Source organism: Atractosteus spatula, chromosome 15 (assembly GCF_055471065.1).
Source record: "Atractosteus spatula isolate fAtrSpa1 chromosome 15, fAtrSpa1.hap1, whole genome shotgun sequence".
Taxonomy (NCBI): Eukaryota; Metazoa; Chordata; class Actinopteri; order Semionotiformes; family Lepisosteidae; genus Atractosteus; species Atractosteus spatula.
In genome coordinates this window covers 179,075-199,889 of record NC_142720.1, presented here as the reverse complement: position 1 = coordinate 199,889, position 20,815 = coordinate 179,075, and the positions used below count along the sequence as shown (strand labels likewise).

The 20,815-nt window shown below is 40.5% G+C and overlaps 1 protein-coding gene across 1 annotated transcript; it reads right to left on the bottom strand.

The window, feature by feature from the left end:
• Positions 1 to 1,320: 1,320 nt before the first annotated feature.
• Positions 1,321 to 20,217, bottom strand: LOC148819804 (protein NLRC3-like). The gene is made up of 2 exons (XM_088934177.1): positions 20,208 to 20,217; positions 1,321 to 3,068 (listed from the first exon to the last, which is right to left on the bottom strand). Exons 1-2 carry the CDS (start codon positions 20,215 to 20,217, stop codon positions 1,321 to 1,323), a joined length of 1,758 nt encoding a protein of 585 aa, XP_088790303.1.
• Positions 20,218 to 20,815: the final 598 nt, after the last annotated feature.

Sequence of the window (20,815 nt, the reverse complement as noted above, 5' to 3'; positions counted from 1 at the left end):
CTGGACTGCATTCCTAAGTGTCAGGGGTAAGTGACTCATACCTCACCTTGATCAACCAATCAGGAACTGGTAGGGCCAAGTAGCCCACGTGGGTCTCTGATGTCCATGAAACTTTCAACCAATGAATGACCTGCAGTTCCTCCAGGTAAAAACAGGCAACACAGAGAGCCTGTAGAGACTATTCCAAAAAAAGAACAATTCTAGGGCAGGACGGCCCAGGAGCAGAACAGTTCCTAAGGGCAGGACATTCTCGCAGCGCGGCTCCTGACCATCCTGAGACAGCCTGGACCACCACATAACGGCCAGTGTGTCCGAGTGCCAGAACTTCCCTTTGTTCTAAGAGTCTAGAGCGGAGGTTGCCACGAGTAACCAAAGGATCCACCCGAGGTTAGCACCAGCAGCAAGCCTCATGAACAGATCGGAACTGTGGACAGCTGAATCAGTATTCAGAACTAGCGCATCATCAGGAACGAACCGGTCTTCTTCCTGACCTGCTGGGACCCACAGTCATTTTTCTCCTGTGCACAAACCCTTGCTAGTTTCAGCACTAACTAGCAAGTCTTCAGAGAGCATCAGCGGCATCACAGGAGTCTCCACCACGTCTCAAGCTGCACAGCACAGCCTGGCACCAAGCCAGAGAGCGCGGATTGGACAGCAACAAGCCTGCAACTGTTTCCTTGCGTCTGCAGGAGATCTGAATCCCCAAAGAATGGATGAGTATTCAACTTCAGTGCATTACTGCTCTAGAATTCAATAGTTATCCCAACCAGTTGATATCAATTTAATTCCTAAGAGTTATGTAGTTGTTTTGACTATCTAGTGTAGAAGTTGTAACCAAGTTCATTTACGAAACGGTCTAAATGAATGATATACTGAATGTATGTCCTCTTGATATGTTTAACTCTTTGTAACTGAATGAATATATACCTTTTGTATTCTGCTAACCCTCACGATAAGATCTGTTAGGTTTACATGCATATTTTATGTATTAATAAATGTATTCTTGTGTATTAGTACCTGTTTGTGTGTGTTGTTTGAGTTATATCGCATGGTTGGATTCTAAGGCCATTAAAAGAATCATTTTGTGATTTACTGCCACAATTAATAATTGTCCCAGTAAATGCCCAAACCCCTACAGAACTGGTGCCTCGTGAGAGCACACTACAAGCACATTACTGAAATATAATAACACAATATAGTTTTTAAAACTGTTATGTGCTTTTCAAAATTACTCTGGATTTCATTCATGACATTTCCTTGTTTTGAGCACTTCCTAATCAAAATTACTCTTTTAAGTTTGTTAAAATATGTTTTGTATTCTTACCTGAGAGCTTCTGATGTGTTTGCAAAAGGTATCAACCTCTGTACATTCTCTTCTAGTGCAGTATAGCATCGTGTCAGAACTATTTCAGTGTTTTCTGTAACTGAAAAGAAGTAGGCAAGTTCTGAACACTGTGAAGGTGTAAAGATTTGTCCTGAAAGCTTTCCAGAATATAGGAATGCATCAAACTCATCCATCAAAGACTTGTAATTTAGCTCACTTAAATAATATAAAAGACTGAAGCATCTTTCAGCAGAGGAGGTTTGCTTAATAAGGTCCCTAATATGTTCTACTGTTTTCTGGATGTCACTGGAGTGATCTTCTGTGCTGGATAAGAATCCTTTTAAAAGAGCTTGGGTTTTCTCCATTCCCATTCCTAGAAGGAATCGGACGACGAGATCAAGGTGGCCATTTCGGCTCTGGGCGGCCTGTTCCAGGGCTTCTGCATTCAGACTGAATATTGATTTTCTGCTGCCAGCACTGGAAAAAGACACAGCTAATTTCTTTGGTAGGCTTAGATTGTGATTTTCAGAAAAGAAAATATACAGAGCTGCAAAGTACTCTTGGACTGTGAGGTGCACAAAAGTATACACTCTTCCTTGAAATAAAGTTAAATTCTGTTGAAAAATTTCCTTGCATACCCTGGAAAAAAAGGAATTGGTGCTATCAATGCCACAGTCTTTCAAATCTGTGTCAAAGAACATACTCTTTTTTTCTAAATGTTCAAACGCCAGCTTCCCCAGTTTAAGAATTGCTTCTCGATTTGATTTGAGGACGTTTTCTGCTTTCTCTTTCTTGGTCCTTAGCAAGAGAACAATAAACTTTGTGTAGATGGCTGTCAGACTTGTCATCTGGTCCTCACAGGTCTCTTCCAGTGTGTGCTCAAGAACAGTAACCACAATCCAACAGAATACAGGGACTTGGCATAGAATGTAAAGACTTCTCTGCATCTTTAAATTTGAAATAATTCTGTCAGCCAGATCTGCATTTCTGCATTTCTTTCTGATGTACTCTTCCTTTTTCTCATCTTGAAACCCTTGTATCTCTGTCGCCCTGCTGATGTGCTCTAGAGGGATGAGGCTTGCTGCAGCTGGTCTAGAGGTTATCCAGATGGAGGCTTCACCAAGAAGGCTTCCTTGAATGAGACTGGTTAATAACACATCAACGGCCGTGGGCTGTTTTACATCAGAACATCTCCGATTTGTTTCAAAATCCAAAGGAAACCTGCTTTCATTCAATCCATCGAAGACGAACAGGACTTTACAACAATCCAAAGCATCGCCCAAGTTTACCATCACTGGAAAGAAAGACTGGATGAGTTCTAGCAAACTAATTTCTGACATGAACAAATTCAATTCACAGAATGGAAGATAATATATAAAATCAAATTCCTGGTTCTTCGTTCCGTGTGCCCAATCAAGAAGAATTTTTTTCACGCAGAGTGTTTTACCAGAGCCAGCAATTCCCTTTGTTAGTACAGTTCTGATCGATTCTGCCTGTCCCGGCAGCAACTTGAAAATATCACTGCCTGTGAGGGAACGGATTTGAGAGACTGTGCTTTTACAGCCAGTCTCTGTCTGCCTGTCATCATGTCGGATTGCAACCTCAGTTATCCACACATCGGTAAAAATATCATTGAGAAGTGTCTCCTTTCCTGGATTAGAAACTCCTCCAGACACAGATTGAAACATCCTCTTTACGTTCGCTTTGTGATGTTCTTTCAGCTTTTGCAGACATCTTGGGAAACCTAAAACGATCAAAACAAAGTACAGAATAATTAAATTTCTCTTTAATTCTTATTCCTGCCTATGAATAATGTCAGAATTTAGGATAAAACTGAAAACCTTGAATAGATCAAATCTCAAAGCTAGGGTGTTTTCAAGATCTTCCTCTGTTGAGGCGAATGTTTCCAAGAATATACAAACGAGCAGAATTCATATAATAGTGTGGTAGAGAAAAATATCTCCAAAGCAAGCATGACACAGAAATGATCTACCTCCACTGGTATTACACTGACAAAAGGGCATCATGAGATTTCAGACCAAGCCTGACAGAGCCATAAAAGGGGTGTTTACTGTCCACAGACCCATGGACTCAGTGAGCTGAAATAATGTAGAATGGTTAGACAGATACTTTATTAATCCTTTGAAGGAAATTGAGGGAAATCCCGTGAGGGAAAATGGTTCCTGTATTATTATAATCACAGACAGTCTGTGTTAAAATTGTAGACAAGACCTACAATACATAACCACATCAGCTTTCAAGGCCAGAAAAAGAGCCGAAGAACACGATCACACATCGTCTTGACACCAAAGTGGCCAGCAAGACTAAGACCATGGTCATGAGCTAGATGCAACACCTCGTTATGAAAACGCTATGGCACTACTACCTGATGTACCACACTCCATTGGAAGATCAAGTGCACACACCTCTGTTGTTATGGACCTCTAGGCAGTTTGTTCTCATTGGTTATCGCTAGATCTGGACATAACTTCTGGTGTTACAGGAAGTAATGTAGAGCTGTTGTGGGAAGTTTGTTTATATAAAGTTATTGCAAAGTGTGGTATTCCAAATATGTCTGTATTCTATGGCACCAAAGACGGCAACATCTTTTCACACTTTCTGTTCAAATAAATGCTTTGAATGAGAGATCAGCCTGCTTTCTCCAAGAATTATTTAGCTGACTGGATAGCTGAACAGAAGATACATTCAGTGACGCCAGTACATCTGTCTAAAAAATAATCAACGACATGTTCAGAAAGCTCATTTGGGTGACAACACAGCAGCGCTTTTATCTCAGGATCACACTTCTGTTCCAAAAACAAGACGTCTCTTATCAAAGGTCGTAACTCCATCCTCAACTACAGGATCAGCTGCTACATACTCAGGACGAGCAAGTAAAGAGTCTGCCAATAACACATCACTCATTGTACTAAAACAACCAGTCCCCTGTTCTTTGGCTTGTGCACACGTCCCAACACAAATAGGGAAAACAGCAGGAGAGTTCTCCATCGCTAAATCGGAAGACTCACCTCACAAAGGATTATCAATGACCTGAGGTACAGGCAACACCTTACCCCCAGCCAAATCTCTTCCTAGAATACAACAAACACCAGCACAGGCAATCCAGAATGCACAGCCACACCTGGTCACCAAGTCCGATTTCAAAAATACATTACCTAAAGAACGACTTCACCGCACCCGTGTCTTTTCAGACTTTAACTGGAACCTGTGCCTCAGGATTATCCAGCAATGATACGAACCTATCCGGAATGAATGGACTGTAGCTCTCCTCAGGGGGACACTGCTTCAGAAGTCGTCTTTAAAGACCTGGATTTTTGCAGAATTCCAACACTCTTTACCGACTGATCCTTTTTCTGCAGTGTTCTACATTCTAAAATAAAATAGCCAGGTATCTTACAATAATCATACACTGTACCTGTTTGCGTCTATTAACAAAAGAAATACCACTAATTTCCAGAATTTTGTGCAACGTGTCTCAATGACAGCTCACCAGAACACACCACAGGGGCTGCAGTAAAAACATACTCGTCTGCCCCAAATTGATGTCTCACGAAGTTGAATCACTTTATGTTCATTCAAATGCGTTGCTAGACACTCAGATGAACAATTTTTTATAATCTTCTAATAAAATTAATTCCCGAAGCTGAGCAAAGTTGGTACCTTTCTGCGCACTACACCAGCAATCGAATAAAATGTCTTTCTCCTGCGTTTTCGCAAATTTCTCCTGCAAATTCAACAAATCTATGGGTTGGTTAGTTCTTATACTCCCTAAATGTTGGTCTTTTTTATGCTCATAAAACTGCAGCCTTAACAGAAGCATAGTCTACAAATGTGCAAAGTGGCTACAAGCAATAAAATAAAAACAATTAGCAATGCATTAATAAAACTGATACAAAAAAACAGCTGATCAAGTTAATTTACTATTTTGATTAATTATTACCCATTGTATGAACTACCAGGAATAAGAAGTCTAAACAGAGTGGCTTCAGCAAACACCTGTGATCTCTCAATTCTAACTAAATCCTTCAATAACTCCTACAGATTATAAATGAGAGCCTATCTAGACCATCTGATAGTAGCCAATTGATCCAATGATCTCATCTGAAGAAAGACAGGGTATTGTCTTGAGCAACAGGGCTGGGTAGCTTGTTACATATTCATACAACTCTAGTTACTGTAAATAAAGTGTCAAGAATAGAAGCAAAATGTACATAATAGATTAGTTAGTTAAACATGCTCTTCTACAGGTAGGGGAGTACTGCAAGACCTGCGACTGTCTCTGGACAATACCACCCATATGGAAGAAGTACAAGTGCAGTGCCTGTGGCTGTACAGTAAAAAAAACCGAAATGTGAACAGTTTTAAGCCTCCCTGGTTATCTCCTCTGCACCACTGTCAAACTGCACAAACTGGGTCTGCCAGCTTACCTTACATGACAATCGATAGTTCATCATATAGTTTAGTTGTGAACATGTTTTGTAACAGCTGACAAGTTGGACAGACCTTGTTAAATTTAAATAGTATCGACCATAACAGGCGTTTCAAAATGGAAAAGAAAAAATGATAGCAACTGAACTTTTCAGAAATACAATAAATATATCATAAAGAGTATATCATAAATATATTATATATACTGCATATAGCTAAAATGTAGTGGGGAGCACCTTATTGTTCTTGAAAGGAACTACATTTGACTATTACTGCCACTTTGTTTAATTTCTCATTTCCCAGATTGCTGTTAACAGCCTCTCATAGGGATTACAAGCGATTATCGCTAACTTTGTTGATCCTTGTAACTACTTTTACAACTTTAAATTGAATCTCTTCTTTCTGCGAGTTTGATACCACTGTTCAGAAGTACACATGCAGAGTCCATTCATTGTATAATTGTAGATCTGGATGTATAAAATATGGAATTAACCTTTAAACTGAAATTACTAAGCAGCTGTTACAAGAAAAGTAGTCCACAGGCTAGAGAACTATGAATAAGAATAATTTCAACAATTACCTAAAAGGAAACACAAAATCTGTAGTACAGGACGTATACACTAAAAAATGCAAAAACACTTACTGTTCATTTTCCACGGACTAGTTCTCTGTTGTAGGACCTTTCCTGCCAGAACTCTTGCTGCCAGATCACTGATACAGCAAACCTCTTCCGGTCAGAGTCCACAGTTGGGCGTGGAGACACAGGCAGGACAAGCTGGCCCCACAGTTGGCAATCAGGCACACCCTTTACACAGTGTAAAGCCAGAAAAACTCAAAACAAAACTTAGCTCCCACTTCAAAATCTTACTACTGTTCTCTCAAATAATTTCAAAACCTCTGAAATCAGTTTCTAATTCCCTTAATCTTTGTAAAAGTCCTTTGTAATGTTCCTTCCTTGTGGCTTAATTCTTTACACTTATTTAGCTCTTTTCTAGACACTCCAGTCAAAGTGCTTTACAGGTAATGGGGATCCCCTCCACCACCACCAGTGTGCAGCCCCACCTGGATGATGAGACAGCAGCCATAGTGCACCAGTACATTCACCACACACCAGCTCTCAGTGAGGTGGAGAACAGAGAGACGGGATTATTAGGAAGCCAAGATTGGTGAAGGCCAATGGGAAACTTGGAAGGACATGGGGGTAACATCCCTACTCTTTTAGACAAACGCCTTGGAATTTTTAATGACCTCAGTTTAACCTCTCATTCGAACGAGTGCCTTTTTTTTTTTTACAATTCCCATCACCATATTGGGACATTAGGACCCAAATGGACTGCAGGGTGAGCGCCCCCTGCTGGCCCCACTAACACCTCTTCCAGCAGCAACCTTAGTTTTCCCAGGAGGTCTCCCTCCAGGTCCTGACCAGGCTCACACTCCTGAGCTTCAGTGGGCTGCCAGCTGTGAGCTGCAGGGAGATATGCCTGCTGGCTTAAATAACTTATCCTGAAAAGTTACTGTTGTGTTCATTCAGATACAACTGTTGTTACGATATTTAATTAAAAACAAATGAAAAGATTACTGCTTGCGACCTGAGTGCATGTACAACGGAGGGTTAACCAGTGCAACGAAATGACCAATTTATCATGTAACTGATTGTAAAATGTGTGCTTAGATTTGCTTAAGATTGGTTAAAGCAATTTGTGGAGGAACGGGAGTTTGTGTTATATCTGTAATAAAGTTATGATCTGATCAATCTGTTTTATTTATGCCTTTGTAAGTCTTTTAAACAATACTGTGTTACATATACAGTGTAAAAAGATTAGTGTATGAAAAACTGTAAAAGGAGAGCAAATACACATTTTATTGCATGGGCTAACTTTCTACCAGAAGTGTTATATGTACTGTAGCAGATCTAAGGTAGTGAGTATGTGGAGGATTGACGTACATAAATCATAAGAAACAGGTAGAAGTTCATTTAGTGCTGAAAGCTGAAGAAAAGAAACACTAGTTTCGGCTGTGGCGTCAGGTGCCGTGGCCTGAAGAGGGCTCCACATGCTGCCTACTTGTTCAGAAATCACGTTCTCTCTAGTATACGGGAAGCAGCTGCTGAGATGAGGTTGGACCAACCCGATATGTAACCCTTTCAGCCCAAGTTTGGTCCCTAACTCAAGCAGTAAAACATGAAGACTATAGTTCTACGACAATCTGACACAGCAACTGTCGATGGTACAGTATCTCTGAAATTTCCAAAATATTAGGATTGACTAACAGTCTGAGTCACCTCCGAGTTTTCTCACCAGATATATTACTGATCTACCTCCTACTAACTAAATTAGTAGGGAATGGTATTTGTAGGTTTTAGAACTACTTGGCTTCATCGGAGGTGTTAGAAAATGTTACGAAATACGAAAACAACAAAAATGCAGTTGTGATGCACAGCACCTCCTTCAGCTGAACGTTTCTGGTGTAACACTGGAGGGAGTGTTTCGTGCCTCGGCGGCGCATTCTGTCCTTGTAGAAGGCAGGAGGGAAACTGGGTGTGGGCTTTTATTTTCACTCTCCGTCGAAACGCATTCACAATACTGAGTCACTTTCCAATCCTCACGAACCCCACAGGATGACTTCCTGACAGCATCTACATCTCCTGGTGACTAATGCATCTTAATGTGAGGAAACTACGGAACGCAACAAATTCATTCAAATGACAACTCAGAAATTCTGTTTTAATCTGGCCTTTTAAATACGATTTTAACGTGACTGTCAAATATTTTTATAAATCTTGAACTCTCTAATGATGCCTTCAAATTAATACTTACACTATATTGACATTTTTACTAATGTTCTATATCATAGTATGTTAAATATTCATCTTTTAAGCCCACAGCAGTACTTGGGGACGTTTCAGAGGTTGAACTGATGAAGGGAGCCCCATCCCACGCCTCCAGAGAGAGAAAGGTATTGTATCCAGTCAAAAGGGTGCAGTGTCACAGAGGTCAGTGCATTTACAAGTTAATGTGAGGCTATGAACTGCAGCAACAGCCTTAAATCCTGCTCCTATGTCAATGTTTCTAATTAACTGAATTCCAATAAGATTAACTACAGAACTGCTTCTTTTTTTGTTTCACCTTAATGAGACATAGAAATTCAAATCAGTAAGGATCTTGGAGTTTAATATGTGACCACGTGTCTAAAACATTTTGCATAAGAAGACCGTTAAGGAAACAGACCTTAAGTTTAGTTTGGATTTCACAGTGATAACAGTTGAGTTTTCATCATTCCCGAGAGGAGTCGAACAGAAATGAACACATCCTTATGTCTACTAACACAGACGCTTGTATGAGGAAGGTAAGTTTCTGCTCAATGGAAGAAGTTACAATACAGTCAGACACAGATTTTAGATGATCAAGTAAAATTAGCTACTTTGCAAGCTGTATGCGACTTTTCAAAAAGTACCCCTTCTCTCATTCAGCCTCAACAAAGGTGTGATTTCTTTGTATAATTTTGAAAACTTTGATGGTATGCCTCAGTGACTAATTCATAATAATCAAAACAAAACACGTTCTGGACGCAGCGTGATCTCATGCAGGTATGAAATACAGTGGGGTTAATAAAGTTTCAGATTTGTTTTAAATTTGTTATCAGTTGTAACTATTAACACAATTGCAAATATACTTGCAGTTTTTCTGTTTCTTGCCAAATGTTGCTATTGTTAAACGTGTGTGTTTTCACATCGGAAACAAATATGCATGTGCTGTGCTGATCTTAGTGTTTTTTGGAAAATATACAAAGTACAGGCCTGATAAGGGTACTCCATTTAAGAGAATACTTTGCACTTCAAGTCTGAAACGTCAGATTTGCTGTAAGTCTTACTCAGGATACACACTAAACAGAAATGCCCAAAGCCGAACACAGAAAAAAAACAGGAAAGAAAAAACACTTCATTTTCTATTCTATAAAAGACTTTCTGGCTGTAGCACGTGTAGGAACCCAGCCTTTGTTTCCCCAGTGCTCACCTATTGTCTACTACTTTGGGTAAAAAGCTGAAACTGACAGGACCAACCCGTCAAATTCTGCATGAGGCTGTATGTGTGGGGCCACGCTCAAGGGCACCCAGCCCTCTCCAAAATGTGAAAATGTGTGAATCTTTACGGCCAGCCGCACACTTCTATTATAAACACATTGTATTTGACATAGTTCAGGTGAGTAGCTGCGTCAGCATGCGTAGGCTGCAAAGTAACAAGTAATAAGTAATAAGTTTATTCCTTGCTGAAAAGTGAAGAAAGAAAACAATGTTTTGGCCATGGAGCCTTCTTCAGGTGTGAGAAAGACAGGGCAGTAAGCAAAGGCAATGTAGCAGGAGAACAAGAGCTAGGAGAGAGGAGGAGCGAGAGGCGGGAGCAGGGGACAGACAGAGAGGCCAATCAGGAGGTGTGAAGTCAGGACAGGTGAAGAGAGGTGTGAAATGAAACCTACAATGAATAGAGAGAATTGAGGAAAAGAATGAGTGTTGTTGAGAGAAGGGGAAAGGTGTGATCCTAGCTGCAGGATAATTTTAGTTTCTGAAGCCTTTCTGATGAGAATTTAAATTGTTTCCTGATTACTCATTGCTGAAACTTAGCTCCGTGAAGTTGGCCTCCTCTAAAAATAACTCAGACAACGAAACCCACTGCGTGTGTTAGTGCCACGCTTGTGCTGCTTGCGTTTCTGAGATATACCGCCTTCTTTTCCTGGGGAAAACCCCTACAATGCCACCGGAGAACCAAACAGGCCTCATTCGTGTCAGTTTGTGCCACTGAAAGTAGCTTCCCAGCGCTTTCTTTTTCGGGTGATCACGTGATCATGTATGGCGACTTCGACCTCCAGTAACCCCGTCTGTTCAGTTCAAGCACTCTGTTACTGGTGCGAGGGTTAATATGCCTGCCTTTCTGTTTGCTTGGGGGGAGGGGGTCGGCAACGGTTGATTTTGTATTTAATACCAGAATCGTCTGTGCATTTGTGTGTACAGGAAAATTGAATTGGTCTCCAATATTATATCCAAATCCGAAGAGTTGCAGGTTTAGCCTTAATAAGTGAACATTAGCAAACAACTGCATGTTCTCAAAAAGGCTTTACCTAGCACGTATTCGTAGCCTTTTTTAAAATCTGAAGAAGTTTCTCATTGTGTCCTTCTTAAATAAACACGCAAATCAAGGGACGTTTAAAGTTTCAACCAGTCTTTCAAGCTACATATTTAAAAAGGTTAGGAATTAGCAACTTCCTGTATTACAAGCCATTTTATCTTTTTGATGCAAATGTAACCAGACGATGAGGCGTGGGGCACGGGAGTCAGGAACAGGGCCGTGCGCAGGCTGGTCATTAGACCCTCGATACCAGCCTGTTGAACGCCTGACTGGTACGTATCTCTGGAAACCCTCCCGTGGTTTTCTTCTAATTTTTTAGAAAATAAAATTTAAAAAAGCGAGTCCTGTGCGAGTTCCTCCTGCCCGCACGGTGACTGCACACGATCTACAGTGAAGCTGCCAGAACTAGGAGGGACCCACTGGACGTCACCACAGCCAGGCAGAACAGGGGCCGTGACAGACGCCATGAGGAACTTGAGCAGTGCGTTATGGGAGCTGTAGAAGGTCACACAAAGCAAACTTGTAAACGTGAAAAAGAACATTTTTTTTTTTAAAAGGACAATATGTACTAAGGTAGTTCATAACAAATTTGCTAAATATTGGAAAATATTTTGAGATAAAATAACATATCTAAGGTCTTAAAAAAAGTAATTATCCATATCTTTGTATTACAGTGCTCTCATCTTTAAACATAGCATGGTTAGATCAGTCTTTTTATTTCTAAGTTGATTTACTTGATTACAGTCTATACTTCAATTATAAACTAAACAGGTCTGAATATAAAATTAATAACAAAGGTGCTGTAACTAACTTGTTTGAGTAAGCCTACTTACATCAACAATAATTGCTTACACTTACCTGTATATAGCGCTTTTCTGCACGCTCCACTCAAAGCTCTTTACAGGTAATGGGGATCCCCTCCATCACCAGTGTGCAGCCCCACCTGGATGATGTCCTGGCAGCCATAGTGCACCAGTACACTCACCACACCAGCCATCAGTGGGAAGGAGAACAGAGGGACGAAGCCCTTTCAGAGATGGGATTAGGAGGCCAACAGGAAACTTGGCCAGGATGCCAAATCATATTATGTGATTTAAGGAAAAGGTTAAGTTAACCAGTGTTAAAGGACTCCCAGCAGCCCTGCACTTCATCCCATCTACACTACACCCTTTCAGAGCAGTAAACAACAGACCCTGAGGTCATTTGAAACAAAACACCAGCACTGTGAATTACATGCAGTAACCAGCACTGACTTGCTTAAAAGGAAATATCAAAACTCATTTAATTGGAAGGCGGTGCCTGGTTCTTAGGTCAGCAACAAACATGACTGTACAAGTCCTGTGGGATACTGGTGCCCGAGCCAGCTTAGTAAACAAGACCCGGAGGACACCATATCTGACCTGCATCCACTTGCTGACAACCAATAGGAAATCCCTCCATTGGCTAGACTGCGGTGAGGCTTCAGCAGGACAGTGATTTACCTTATGTGCCCGTTCCCACAGCAAGCACCACCAGGCACGACGTTGCTCTGGATCAGCGTACCACACTGGATCACCAGCCCCAGATCTCTGGGGCCCTACGCAAACCCTTGGAAACGGGCCCCTGCAGATCACGATTTGCACACACACTACTTTTATCAGCTCCCAACACAACCTTATTTTACTGCTTAGAACAATAAAATCAACTTTCATTAAGCAGCTTCGAAGAACACACTGAATAACTTCTATTGCAAAACATCATCCAGGCGGGGCTGCACATCGGTGAGGCACACAATTTTCAAAGAGAACATGTATTTTAATATTGAAAGCAATAAAAAAGGAGTATTAATAACAATAATGATAAATGGGATCTTTTACTTCAAAATTATAGCAAATCTTGCTATAAAGGTACTGCACTGAGACACTGAAACCAATTGCAGACAAATCTGAAATAAACAAAGAACAAAAAACAAGTGCACTCAAGAAGGCAGGTGAAATCAGTAAGACTAAGCACGTGGGAAGGTTTTATAAAAAACATTCTATGAATCAATTTGCCTATCTTTTTGACCTCAGGTGTTTTAATCAACTTGAGCCCTGAAAAAGCCCCTCTCTGCTCCTGCTGCTGTCACTGGCAGTGCAGGTGCCATCCCAAGGCTGCAGGTTAAGTTCACAATTCCCCCATTTCATGGAATACAGGAGAAACAGCATGGAAAACAAGGCATTTTAATGCTGATTATGTGTAATTGCTGAACAGTCTTTTGTGCTGCACATTTGCTTTCACGCTTGTGTTCGGCCGGGCAGCGCTGATTTTTAGCTAGGCAGCACTTATTTAGCCACGTCATGTGTACAACTGCGGGAAACAAGAATCTGTTACCGTCTAGTAAAAACAGCTCCAGTAGTCTAAATCTCCAGCTTGAAAATGTATCATGTCTACCGTTTGCTAGTTACATGGATCTGACAGACAAAACCAAATGAAAGAAACTATTATGCATTGCAATAGACTGACTGGGCGTACCTCTGTTCCGAGATCACTTTCCCCCTGTTTTCTGTGCTTCACAAAAATTACATACTTGATTATGATTGGTCATTTTTTTTTACCAGACTTCCATTAGGATGATCCACAGCAGCAACAGGAAGAGCCACTACAGGGAATGTTTTGCTCAATCTGAATGTGTAGAACAAAAATACATTGTGTTGCACATTGAGGGGTCCCCCTGGCCATGCAACCTATAAAAAGCCAGGGGTAACAGGGGGCAAAGAAATACAATAATTCTTACATGAATCGATGCCCCAAAAACAAAAACAGAAAGGAAAGGATACCTAGTCACACTGTGAAAAAATGTGAGTTTAAGTGTGACCTTCCATATTCAAATGCTGGTAGTAAAACAGATGCTGAGGGATAAGTGTAACAATGATTGTGGTTGCATTCAATCTCTTAATGTGCATTTCAAACTTACAGCACAGATACTACACCTGCTCTGAAGACCTCCTTGTCAAAGTAAAGAAGTAGCACATGTAAGACCTACTGTGGTCAACAGTGTGGCAAGTAGGCCAGTAATTCCACCTGAGGCCACAAGAGGGTGCCCATGTACTCTCAACTCCAAACTAAGTCATGCTTTCAAGAATTTATCACATATATTAGAGGAGAATGACTCATGTGGGTATTCTAACAACGCACAGCCAATCTCTGTTTTATTAAAGAAGGGACAGGTATAGAGTGGAAGGTAAGTTTGGGACCCCAGCAGACACTATTGTGTGGTTTAAAACTCAGTAGAAATTTGTCATTTTTCTTTTAAGATCACGTCTGACCAACTAGGGAAAAAAAGATGGTAGGATTTCCCTTTTCGTAGGACAGTGGGGAAAGCATGTAGACATGTCTGATACGTAAGCCACTTGAAAGACCTCTTTTAAGGGAAAAAAAGAGTTCCCAAGTTTAGGATATATGAGCTGCTGACCAGCTTGTCTCACATAGGCTAGGTCACTGTATTCCTCTCCAGTGGTTTGTGCCACATTGACCTTTTTACTTTTTTCAATCAGTTAAATTTAGCAAACAGCAATTGTGCATTAAAATGTGCAGAAATATGTCATATTTAAGTTTGTACGCTGCAGTAGTTAACTTCTTTTCATTAAGAGATTCTGTTAAACATGTAATTTGACGACCAGGGGTGCCCAAACTTTTGCATATAACTGGAGACTTATAGATTAGTATGAGAAAAGATACCAGAGATTGTTGAAGATATCTGAATTTTCGTGATCAATAACATAACGGGTTGCTGAGACAAACTGCAGTTTCTGGCACTCTTATTAAAAATCTTTAAAATTCATTAATTGAAGTCACAAAAGTACAGGAAAACAAAGGAAAAGAGCAGACAGTTTATTTCACAAATTGTAATAGGTAGAATTCAGCAGAATATGCTGTAGAAACCTGCTCAAAAGGCCTTTGCGTGTTCAACAAAGTACTTTCGTTTGAGCCAACAAAACTGTTGCCAGAGCAAGTTCAAAACAGCTGCCAGTGAACTGTAAAGGGATTTTATTTGCTTTTATCAGAGATGACAACGGTCACATGACAGCAGGAAAGAAGCAAACTATTACTCTGAACAAAAGCAAAATGTAAAAATGCCTCCTAAACACCACCATGAAGAAACTACACTGAAAACCTGCAACCATCAACTATTCAATATTTTAATGTATGCTTCTGTTTTAGTGAGTGCATCCTTCAGTATCTGAATGAGCAAACTGCCTTTGTAAACTGCATAAAAATATTGGTTTCACCGTAGGGAAGCTGTATTGACTAAGTCACTGAAAACAGAATGCTTGGCCGAGTCAGTCTGCTGTGATCCTGCTTCATGTATCACTGTGGATATGTCAACTGCAAAACTATCAACATTTCTCTGCTATCTTCTCACAATCCATGAACCAAGGTATCAAACTGGCAGTGGAAACCCAAATCAGTCTAAAAAGAGAAAAAAACCAAAGACAGAGTAAATGGAAGTTTCATAGCCAAACACAAAACACAAAGCTCCATAAAAGGGTAGATGTTTTTCAAAATCTACTCAACACATTCAGAAGACACCTTTTCAAAATAAAACAAGTTCATGTTTCACTGGTAACCAAAGAAAAACATCTTCAAACATGTAATCCCCGCACAGCAGTTTGGAGCAAAAGAGGAGCCTGTCTGCTTCTGTACAATACTGCTATACAAGCAAGAGTGTCAGGGAGCATGGAAGCCTAGAACCAGGCGTAAAGACAAAAAAAATAATTCCAAAAGCCAGGAAACAGACAAAAAAAAACGCTCGCAGGGTCTAAAGTAGGCTCAGCATTCTGTCACGTATGTCCAAAAGGACGAACCGTGGAATGGCAGGAGAGCGATAAAGACCGTATGCGTAGCGGCGAGACGGGGGTTAGCCCGGGCTCAGCTGTTCAGGAGGAGCCGTATAGAAACCTATGCCCTCAGGCCAAGGACAGGAGTGACCTGGTGCTAGGCGGGTCTCAGGGCAACTGAACATCAATGCTGAGCGAGTAGCAGAGCAGAAGCAGGAAATAAATAGGCTACACAACAAGACACACCAGAAAGACATGAATAATCACAGGGAACTAGGAACAGAAGGAAAACAGAGCGCCCTCTAGGTGTAGTGAGTGTGACACAAGAGTCCTCCTGCAATACTTACTGACCTTGATCCTGAACAATTTAACATGCAGATATTTGTCAATCAGTAAATGATTAAATCTTTTTTCACAAGGTATTGGAGGTTAATTTTGCTTAGCAAGGTAATGTAAAATTCAAAATCTGACAGGTGTGTGTCAGTTGTAACATTTTTTCTTTACAATGAGTAAAGGTGACATTCACAACCTTATGAAACATGTTTAGCATGTCTGATTGCCCTTGGCTATTTCATCTAAAACCTTAAAGAATCCTCTATACTTGCTTAACACATTGTTGAGACAAGACATTCTATATTGACTTTTAATTAAGAGTAATATCATGGTGTAATATTATATTTGTAGAATTTAAACATTGTCGGAACCCAGTGACTGTACACTCCTTGGACAGGACACCAGAGCACCAGAGGACAAACCACACACACATACTCACAGAGTGGACAATCTTGCCAGTCGCCAGCTTGCCATGACAATGTATTTGGACTGTAGGAGGATAAGAGCTCAGAACCCACATGACGAACATGCACAAAACACACAGAAACTAGCCAAGGCCAGAATGACACCCAGGATCCGAGAACTGGAACACCAACGCTACCTGCCACACTACTGTGCCACTCCAGAGAACACATTTTATTTGAGTGTTTGGCAATTATTCATCTTCTATACATATTATACAGTGCTGCTTCCACAACAATTGTATTCTTAACTGCAAATGCGTCAAAGGTCTCACAGTGTTACTATGTGGACCTAACTATATCTGAGGTCTCTCTTGAAACCTAAGTTCTTTAACTAATAAATATGGACAATAAATTGAATATTTGAACCCTACTGGAGGTGAACACCCCTGTTTAAACTGGAAAAAATGTTCCAATTGACATGAACTTGCCTGTACAGTATATGCAGACACCATACCTTCATAGATCTGCCAAATTTCTTGATGGTAGAAATCCATCCTCTTTGCTGTTTTTCTAAACACATTTCTAAGTAAAAATAAAATAAAATGGAAATATATGCATATGATTAACATAAAATGACCAAACATTTCAAGGTAAGGAGTCACAATCAATCAAAGGTTCATTTATCAACGCACAAACAGTACAGCATACAGTGGTGTTGTCGCCAATGAAATGGTTTATCCATGAGCTCGTTAAGAGGGATAGAAGAGCAGAAGGACAGGAATTTATAGGGATTAGATTAACGAAAAGAACAAAAATTAGGATACAATAATTTACACAATTGCAATTTACAATACAATTTACAGATTGTGCGAAAGTAACGCAAGGACAGGAGGTATTTATGTGTCTTCGTATGTGTCCTGAGAGTGCAAGTGACAGGAGGGCGCCGGTGCACCTGTCAGTTCAAGGAGGTAACTGCAGGCGTCTGCTGTGGTTGGCTGTTTCAAATAGCTACACTGTTTGCTGATGACCCGACAACATGCCATTAAGCTCATTCATGAATACATTTGCTACACTTCATGTTTACACAACAAACATTGTTTTAATTCAACTACCTCTCTAAGTTGATTTTCTAATTGTAATGAGCCACAGAAGCAAAAAGAGGTGACGACATATTTTAACATGTAACTATTTAAAGTAAAAAAAGAAAATAAGTTTGAACACTTACAACACTAAATAAACTACTTATCTACTGTTAAAAGTGATGTAATTGGGTAATGAAGTCAACAGAGAAATGTTTTGAGTCTCCGTGGCCTTTGTGTTAATGTCTCTTGCGTTCAGTACACTCGTGTGTACATTTCTTTCCTGATGCCCATGATGAGAGACCCAAATACCGCTTCAGCTTCTTGATCTACACAATAGTGCAGCATTTTCTCCCTTGTTTTTCAAAAAAAACTTTCTGGTTTCTTTCATCAGTGACATCACAGCATGATGTGACATAACCCTGCATGCCATATGATGTGTGTGTTTCTGGTGACAAAATAAATTGACACACGCTTATTACACGAGATTATTCTGTGTTTGGACACTTGTAACGTTTTCTGGTGACAGTGTAGCAATCAACACATGGAATATGCAGAGTCATTTTTATTTTCTGCATCTCTATATACAGTGATATGTCAGACGGCACCAATATTCAAGTGTACCTCACATACAGTACATTCTCCTGCTCATACCTCAAACAATATACAGTGGTGTGAAAAAGTGTTTGCCCCCTTCCTGATTTCTTATTTTTTTGCATGTTTGTCACACTGAAATGTTTCAGATCATCAAACAAATTGAAATATTAGAGAAAGATAACACAAATAAACACAAAATGCAGTTTTTAAATGAAGGTTTTTATTATTAAGGGAAAAAAAAAATCCAAACCTACATGGCCCTGTGTGAAAAAGTGATTGCCCCCTAAACCTAATAACTGGTTGGGCCACCCTTAGCAGCAACAACTGTAATCAAGCGTTTGCGATAACTGGCAATGAGTCTTTTACAGCGCTGTGGAGGAATTTTGGCCCACTCATCTTTGCAGAATTGTTGTAATTCAGCCACATTGGAGGGTTTTCGAGCCTTAACCGCTTTTTTAAGGTCATGCCACAACATCTCAATCGGATTCAGGTCAGGACTTTGACTAGGCCACTCCAAAGTCTTCATTTTGTTTTTCTTAAGCCATTCAGAGGTGGACTTGCTGGTGTGTTTTGGATCATTGTCCTGCTGCAGAACCCAAGTGCGCTTCAGCTTGAGGTCACGAACAGATGGCCGGACATTCTCCTTCAGGATTTTTTGGTAGACAGCAGAATTCATGGTTCCATTTACCACAGCAAGTCTTCCAGGTCCTGAAGCAGCAGAACAGCCCCAGACCTGTGTTACTTTTACGCCAGATGTAATGGGACACACACCTTCCAAAAAGTTCAACTTTTGTCTCGTCAGTCCACAGAGTATTTTCCCAAAAGTCTTGGGGATCATCAAGATGTTTTCTGGCAAAACTGAGACGAGCCTTTATGTTCTTTTCGCTCAGCAGTGGTTTTCGTCTTGGAACTCTGCCATGCAGGCCATTTTTGCCCAGTCTCTTTCTTATGGTGGAGTCATGAACACTGACCTTAACTGAGGCAAGTGAAGCCTGCAGTTCTTTGGATGTTGTTGTGGGGTTTTTTTGGGTAATTTTGGTCGGCCGGCCACTCCTGGGAAGGTTCACCACTGTTCCATGTTTTCGCCATTTGTGGATAATGGTTCTCACTGTGGTTCGCTGGAGTCCCAAAGCTTTAGAAATGGCTTTATAACCTTTTCCAGACTCAATTACTCTGTTTCTCTTTTGTTCCTGAATTTGTTTGGATCGCAGCATGATGTCTAGCTTTTGAGGATCTTTTGGTCTACTTCACTTTGTCAGGCAGGTCCTATTTAAGTGATTTCTTGATTGAGAACAGGTGTGGCAGTAATCAGGCCTGGGTGTGGCTAGAGAAATTGAACTCAGCTTTCCAAAGATGTGATAAACCACAGTTGATTTATGTTTTAACAGGGGGGGCAATCACTTTTTCACACAGGGCCATGTAGGTTTGGATTTTTTTTTCCCTTAATAATAAAAACCTTCATTTAAAAACTGCATTTTGTGTTTACTTGTGTTATCTTTGTCTAATATTTCAATTTGTTTGATGATCTGAAACATTTCAGTGTGACAAACATGCAAAAAAGTAAGAAATCAGGAAGGGGGCAGACACTTTTTCACACCACTGTATACTGTACACACCTCTATATATATATTCTGAAACAACTAACAGTCCAGGTTTTGGTTGGAAAAAAACTATTTTGAGAACAAACCATTTTCAACGCTCTTCCGTCTAAAAAGACTACAAATTTAAAGAAACAATTTAACACGTGAATGTATTAATGAATAATTATGCAGTGTTTCAGATTCTCACATTCTTTAAGATAGAACAAGAAAATTATTCATTCATCTTTAAACAGTTAAACTGTTGTATAGTTTATCTTTGCTCAATCAACAGGAGTTAATAGACTGGATCATCTTAGCTCTGGGACTTGGACTGGGAATTTTTGATGCTCCTCTCTGAAGTTGGGAGTTGAAGAGTTCACCTCGGACAGACAGCAAGAACATGGACAAATGTACCATTGTGGTACATCAGACGTAGCTCGGTGCCCCAAGCACAATCTAGCCTCCTAAACAGTCTCCATTAATTCAAGTGGTGAAGTATTTACAGTGGTGTTATGACTGTACCTGCGTACATCCCGCCCAGTGCTGACTCGGAGAGGCACTGCGTGTCCTTTACAGGGCCATCAGCGATTTACGAACTGCTCACCCTGGCGGCTGTGTTATTGTTGCCGGCGACTTCAACCACACAGATCTTAAGGCAGTACTCCCTAAATAGCTCACACCTGAAGAAGGCTCCACAGCCGAAACATTGCTTTCTCTCTTCTCTTTTCAGCAAGGAATAAACCTTTTACTTGTTCCTTTGCAGCCTACGCACGCTGACGCAGCTACCTACCTGAACTACTTCCCTAAATTCTACCTGTATGTTAACTTTGCAACCAGAGGGGTGAATATACAGATGCAGCCATTCAAAATGCGCGGGCGATACCGCATTATTTTGCGGTACGCTGTACGCAGTCTACCGCAAGCTACCGGTAAATACCGCGAGTTACCGTAAATTCTCCTATAATACGACAAGCAAAATAATAGTATCCGGAATTTCCGCAAGGTGGAGCTAATAAAGCTCAACCTCTCATGTTTGAGCTGTGGCCATCAAAGTCTTTAACGAAGATATTACTAATAGTATTAATAATGAATGACCTTGGACAAGCTGTAAGTGTAAACTCAAAGTATTG